We start from the raw sequence: 6770 nt of genomic DNA on the forward strand, positions 1-6770 counted from the left end.
CTATCGTATATACATACTGAAGTTTTGAATTTTTTATATCCTAATATGTTAAATGCTATGTGCCTCGGAACAGAGTATACACATCGAGGGATGTATATACGTTGGTTGCGTCTTTAACGACGCACGCCGAGATGGACTCTTGTAATCCCAGAACCAAAAAATGTTCGTGAGCACAGGAACCGAGGGGTACTCACCTACCCTACACCACGGCATCCTCCCTGTCCAGTTACCGAAGTGGCATTTAGTAGTGGGCGAGCCCACGAGCCGGTACCCGTCCTTACAGCGGTACCTGGCCCTCATCCCATGACCAGTACGAGGTGCTATTACCATCCCGTGACGCGGCCGATCTGGCAGCTTCTTGCACCGTGCTGCAGCAGGTACAAGTGAGGTACAGTAACACTCTTCAGTAATAAAGTGATGGGGAACTTACACAGATCCTCATTCAGAGCTGGTAAGTAAATACAGGAACGTATTATATGTTTTTTTTAAAGATATGTGTATAAACACCAGGATATATCATAAGAAACATGGTTGTATGGTTGGGAACACTCTGCTAACATGGTTGTAAGGTTGGGAACACTCTGCTAACATGGTTGTAAGGTTGGGAACACTTTGCTAACATGGTTGTAAGGTTGGGAACACTCTGCTAACATGGTTGTAAGGTTGGGAACACTCTGCTAACATGGTTGTATGGTTGGGAACACTCTGCTAACATGGTTGTATGGTTGGGAACACTCTCCTAACATGGTTATAAGGTTGGGAACACTCTGCTAACATGGTTGTATGGTTGGGAACACTCTGCTAACATGGTTGTAAGGTTGGGAACACTCTGCTAACATGGTTGTATGGTTGGGAACACTCTGCTAACATGGTTGTATGGTTGGGAACACTCTGCTAACATGGTTGTATGGTTGGGAACACTCTGCTAACATGGTTGTATGGTTGGGAACACTCTCCTAACATGGTTATAAGGTTGGGAACACTGCTAACATGGTTGTATGGTTGGGAACACTCTGCTAACATGGTTGTATGGTTGGGAACACTCTGCTAACATGGTTGTAAGGTTGGGAACACTCTGCTAACATGGTTGTATGGTTGGGAACACTCTGCTAACATGGTTGTATGGTTGGGAACACTCTGCTAACATGGTTATAAGGTTGGGAACACTGCTAACATGGTTGTATGGTTGGGAACACTCTGCTAACATGGTTGTATGGTTGGGAACACTCTGCTAACATGGTTGTAAGGTTGGGAACACTCTGCTAACATGGTTGTATGGTTGGGAACACTCTGCTAACATGGTTGTATGGTTGGGAACACTCTGCTAACATGGTTGTATGGTTGGGAACACTCTGCTAACATGGTTGTATGGTTGGGAACACTCTCCTAACATGGTTATAAGGTTGGGAACACTGCTAACATGGTTGTATGGTTGGGAACACTCTGCTAACATGGTTGTATGGTTGGGAACACTCTGCTAACATGGTTGTAAGGTTGGGAACACTCTGCTAACATGGTTGTATGGTTGGGAACACTCTGCTAACATGGTTGTATGGTTGGGAACACTCTGCTAACATGGTTGTATGGTTGGGAACACTCTGCTAACATGGTTGTATGGTTGGGAACACTCTGCTAACATGGTTGTATGGTTGGGAACACTCTGCTAACATGGTTGTATGGTTGGGAACACTCTGCTAACATGGTTGTATGGTTGGGAACACTCTGCTAACATGGTTGTATGGTTGGGAACACTCTGCTAACATGGTTGTATGGTTGGGAACACTCTGCTAAAGTGATTGTATGGTTGGGAACACTCTGCTAACCTCGTTATGATAGTAAAGAGCACCTAAGCTTACCTATTTAGATGGTAAGGAGCACCTCAACTTACCTGGTAATCAACACCTCAGCTTACCTGGCTGGCAGTGCGGGTAGTGGGTCCAGGTGCCGTTGTAGCAGGTTGAAGGCACGGACTTGAAGGTAGGTTCGTAGAAATCGTTGCATACCACCCTGATAACGCTGCCGTGCGGTACTTGCAACCCGGCACGAGTCTCGTTGCTGAGGCGCCCGTTGTCAATCGTCGGCACGATACATGGCGCTGCACGAAAGCTACTTGTTACGAACGTGTTGCGACTCCCTCGCAAGGAAACAAATACAATCAGAGAGAAATTTTAATTACCTATCACACACAGTGCTGTCGTCTTTAGGTATATACTCAATTGTAAGCCGATTTTACCTATTTAAATTTAGTTTAACGGAGGATCGTTACTGACATTCCAGGGTTTGCTGACAGCAGTGTTATAACCAGAGATCAGACAGTCACTAACTGACTTCTGGGTAAACTGACATTCCAGGGTTTGCTGACAGCAGTGTTATAACCAGAGATCAGACAGTCACTAACTGACTTCTGGGTAAACTGACAGTCAAGTCATCATGCCTCTTCGTGATTTATCATACTGGAAAGAAATGGTATAGAATAACATGATGGGAAAGGAGAAAAAAAACGTAAATGCAAAATTTCGTTCACACAAATGACAACGGGCGAAACGTTGTCAATAAAGGATGGCATTATGTCATATGTAAGTCTCTCCCAGCTCTAGCCTTGACCATAACTGTGTTAAGTTATAAACAGTAAATCTGTTTTAAGAATTTCTCTGATCTTCAAACTTAGTATAATATTCTGCTGCTGTTAAAGTTATATAGATAAAACGAACCTCGAAACATCAAGACGTTTCTAAGTACTAATGACCTCCCTCCACCATCCTGACCACCAGCCAGCTTACTAAACTGCGGCACGCCGGGGTTCGATCCCACGGCACATTGTCCCGCCTCAAGAAATGACACAACATGCATGTCACCTTATCTACTCAGCCACTGATCCTACAAAGATCACGCACCCAGCAGAGCTAGGTGTTTTTTTCGTGATCCGAGAACACTCGTGGTACCTAGCTCTGCTGGGTGCGTGATCTTTGTAGGATCGATGGCTGAGTGGATAAGGTGACATGTACGTTGTGTAGGTAAAAAAAGTTGAAATTTAACATTGTTTTAGTGTCATGATGAGTATCCAGCCAGTCTGATTCCACATGTTTCGAAATATAATTAAACCGGATATGTCAATTTTCTCACAGAAAGCAAAATCCTACCCAAATATTGATCAAAACTGCAATTTTTGTCTTCAGATGAATATCTCTCCTAACCAGGAACAACTTGAGGATTAAGTTACATCATAATAAGCCAAATAACTTTGTTTAAAATGTCTGCTAGAAAGTTACACAGAACGAAATGCAATTTTAACTTACTAAGGTTATCATGCAGAAGTAATAACAGGAATTTATTTTTATTTACTAGGTTAGTGAAGGCATCAACCAGTGTGCCAAGTGGAGCCTCTGAAGCAGTAATTTAAAAATACGATAAAAAACATGGTCAGAATTCAGTCATACGGAAGCTGAAGGCTTAATAAGTAATTAAGTTTATTCAGGTATACAGAAATACAGTTACATAGATTATCATACATAGCAGCATATGTGTAGAGAACCTGGGATAACCCAAGATTCTCTACACATATGCTGCTATGTATGATTATCTGTGTAAAATTATTTGTGTATACCTGAATATACGTACTTACTTACTAAACCTTCAACTTACGTATGAATTAATTCTGACCATGTTTTTATCGTATTTTTAAATTACTGCTTCAGAGGCTCCACTTGGCGCACTGGTTGATGCCTTCACTAACCTAGTAAATAAAAAAAATATAAAGAGAATTATATTTACGTCACACACACACACACACACACACACACACACACACACACACACACACACACACACACACACACACACACACACACACACACAAGGCTAGTTCCGGAGCTCAGGGGAATGTCCTACGAAGAAAGATTAAGGGAAATCGGCCTGACGACACTGGAGGACAGGAAGGTTAGGGGAGACATGATAACGACATACAAAATACTGCGTGGAATAGATAAGGTGGACAGAGACAGGATGTTCCAGAGATGTGACACAGAAACAAGGGGTCACATTAGGAAGTTGAAGACTCAGATGAGTCAAAGGGATGTTAGGAAGTATTTCTTCAGTCATAGAGTCATCAGGAAGTAGAATAGCCTAGCAAGTGAGGTAGTGGAGGCAGGAACCATACATAGCTTTAAGATGAGGTATGATAAAGCTCATGGAGCAGGAAGAGATAGGACCTAGTAGCACTCAGTGAAGAGGCGGGGCCAGGAGCTGAGTATCGACCCCTGCAACCACAATTAGGTGAGTACACACACACACCTCCACTACATCACTTGCTACACTATTCCACTTCCTGACAACTCTGTGACTGAAGAAATACTTCCTATAGGACAGTAACGTTGTTGTGACACTTCACAACTAAGCCACGGGAACTGGGTGAGGTTTCTGCCCATCCTGGCCAATGATCAAGTTACTAGGCCAGGAGCTGCGACTAAAAATTCCATTTCCAATCTGTGGGTTAACTGTGAACACAAAGGTAGTGACTAATGACTCACGAAATCGTAATAACACGACTACAAACCACTCACGGAACGGGTAGGACTCGAACCCACGGCCTGGCGGTTAGCGCACTGGCCTGTGAGTTTTAGGACACACCTGCCACGGGTTCAATCCCCATCCGTTCCGTGATCTGATAGGCATTTACTGAAGAGACAAGATGCAGCACTTACGCACCTAGGCACTTAGGAAGAGGATGCGACCAGGTGCCGTTCTTCTGACACTCAGTGCGGCGGTCATGGTAACCCTCGTATTTCATATTGTCGTTGCAGCGAAACTTGATAACCGCACCGAAGTTACTGCGAGAACCCTCGAGCCAACCATTGTAGAGGTCGCCAGGTGAACCACAGTCAATCTCTGGCGAGGCGGAGTTATTAGCCTGTCTAGCTTACCAAAGATATCCTTCCAAAGATACAACTTCCATCACATCTCTCATCATTCCATCGTAATTCTGTTATACGCCGCCTACACTGCACATTCTTCAAAAGTAACACAATTATAGGACCCCCACTAATTCTTGAAGAACCAAGGTAACAGAGCAGTAAGACAACACAGTATTACAATGTCAGGATGAGATATATTTTAAATAGTATTTTCATTATAGTGGGTACCATCCTTGGACTTACGTGAGCTACATAAAGGGAAAGAATAATGAATCACTCAGGAATGTGAGAGGTGTTCGTAAATGCGTGTTACTCTTGGTATTCTTTACTCAAGTCTCCAGCCTCTGTACCGAGGATCAGGATACACAATATGGATACTTAAGTCTTCCCCTTATTCCATATTCTTAGTAAAAAATAAATGGCTGACATGTTAGTGTTATCAAATGGAGAATATATGAGATTAAAATGGAATAATGTAATCTTTAATCGTCCAAATGTAGTTATATATGTATGTGCTTAATGTTATGCTCTATGTTGTACTTTAATGCACTTGTACACTTTATTGCTTGTGATTTGTTGTTTCTCAGGGCATCCATTAATATATAAACAAGAAAACTGCCACACGAGTGTATACTAAAGTTGCTACTTTTCGTGTATACAGAAGTGACAGGAATCAGAGTTTAAGACGTACCTTTACAGTGTGGCACAGTTCCACTCCACTCAGTATCAGGGCCACAGCGACGGGTGGAGGCACCTACGATCATGTAGCCGTAGTTGCAGTCGTAGGACACCACGGCGTTGTAGAAGACTGAGTTGAAAGTGGCTTTCCCGTTGTCTGGGTTGTCAGGTATGTTGCACTGGATGGCTGCAACACGGACACACTTAATGTTAATTATGTATTCGGCTAAACTTTATTTTAAAACAAGTCCGCCGTGATTTCAGTCCCCCACAATTTTTCTGATACCATGAAACTTCGTAATGGCGATGTTGTAACTTTTACTGATGCAATTTTTTATTAATTTAAGGTTCTTGCATATCCCGAGAGGTCATAAAAAATTTCAGGAACAGTGCAAAGGTCACGAATGTGTGGATGAATATGTAAATGTTCCTTTAGCGTAGTTCCGTAATTTGTCTTAAACCTACTTTGAGCTTGTCTTAAACTACTTTGAGGCTGTGTTAAACCTACTTTGAGGTTGTGTTAAACCTACTTTGAGGCTGTGTTAAACCTACTTTGAGGCTGTGTTAAACTTACTTTGAGGCTGTGTTAAACCTACTTTGAGGCTGTGTTAAACCTACTTTGAGGCTGTGTTAAACTTACTTTGAGGCTGTGTTAAACCTACTTTGAGGCTGTGTTAAACCTACTTTGAGACTGTGTTAAACTTACTTTGAGGCAGTGTTAAACTTACTTTGAGGCTGTGTTTAACCTACTTTGAGGCTGTGTTAAACTTACTTTGAGGCTGTGTTAAACCTACTTTGAGGCTGTGTTAAACCTACTTTGAAGTTGCCTTACGTTTACAAGTGGGAAGATCTCTGGGGTTCCAGGAGCCATCATGTTGACAGTAGTAGTTCCTGTGACCCTCCATCTGGAACCCTGGACGACAGTGGTAGACGATGCGACATGAGAAGGAATAACAGTTTCCTTCCTTGAAGCCGTTGAGGATTTCTCCAGGATCTCCACACTCCTTAGCTGGTGGTGCAGTGTTGATGTTAGTTGCTGTGTACGTGAATCTTGACTTTACCTCAACACATTACACATCTTAAAATGTCTGGAATATACATACATATTTACATACACACACACACACACACACACACACACACACACACACACACACACACACACACACACACACACACACA

At 42.6% G+C, this 6770-nt stretch overlaps 1 protein-coding gene across 1 annotated transcript in view; it reads right to left on the reverse strand.

The window, feature by feature from the left end:
- The window catches only part of LOC128691764 (sushi, von Willebrand factor type A, EGF and pentraxin domain-containing protein 1), a 73081-nt gene extending 66490 nt beyond the window's left edge, over positions 1–6591 (reverse strand). Inside the window, exons 1-5 of the mRNA XM_070081140.1 lie at positions 6421–6591; positions 5602–5775; positions 4705–4884; positions 1913–2095; positions 195–368 (exon numbers count right to left, since the gene is read on the reverse strand). Of these exons, the coding sequence (XP_069937241.1) occupies positions 195–368; positions 1913–2095; positions 4705–4884; positions 5602–5775; positions 6421–6493 (784 nt within the window). The 5' untranslated portion in view covers positions 6494–6591. The remainder of the gene's footprint in view (positions 1–194; positions 369–1912; positions 2096–4704; positions 4885–5601; positions 5776–6420) is intronic.
- Between the last annotated feature and the right edge of the window lie 179 nt (positions 6592–6770).

This window comes from Cherax quadricarinatus, unplaced genomic scaffold, assembly GCF_038502225.1.
Source record: "Cherax quadricarinatus isolate ZL_2023a unplaced genomic scaffold, ASM3850222v1 Contig1820, whole genome shotgun sequence".
NCBI classification, from domain to species: Eukaryota; Metazoa; Arthropoda; class Malacostraca; order Decapoda; family Parastacidae; genus Cherax; species Cherax quadricarinatus.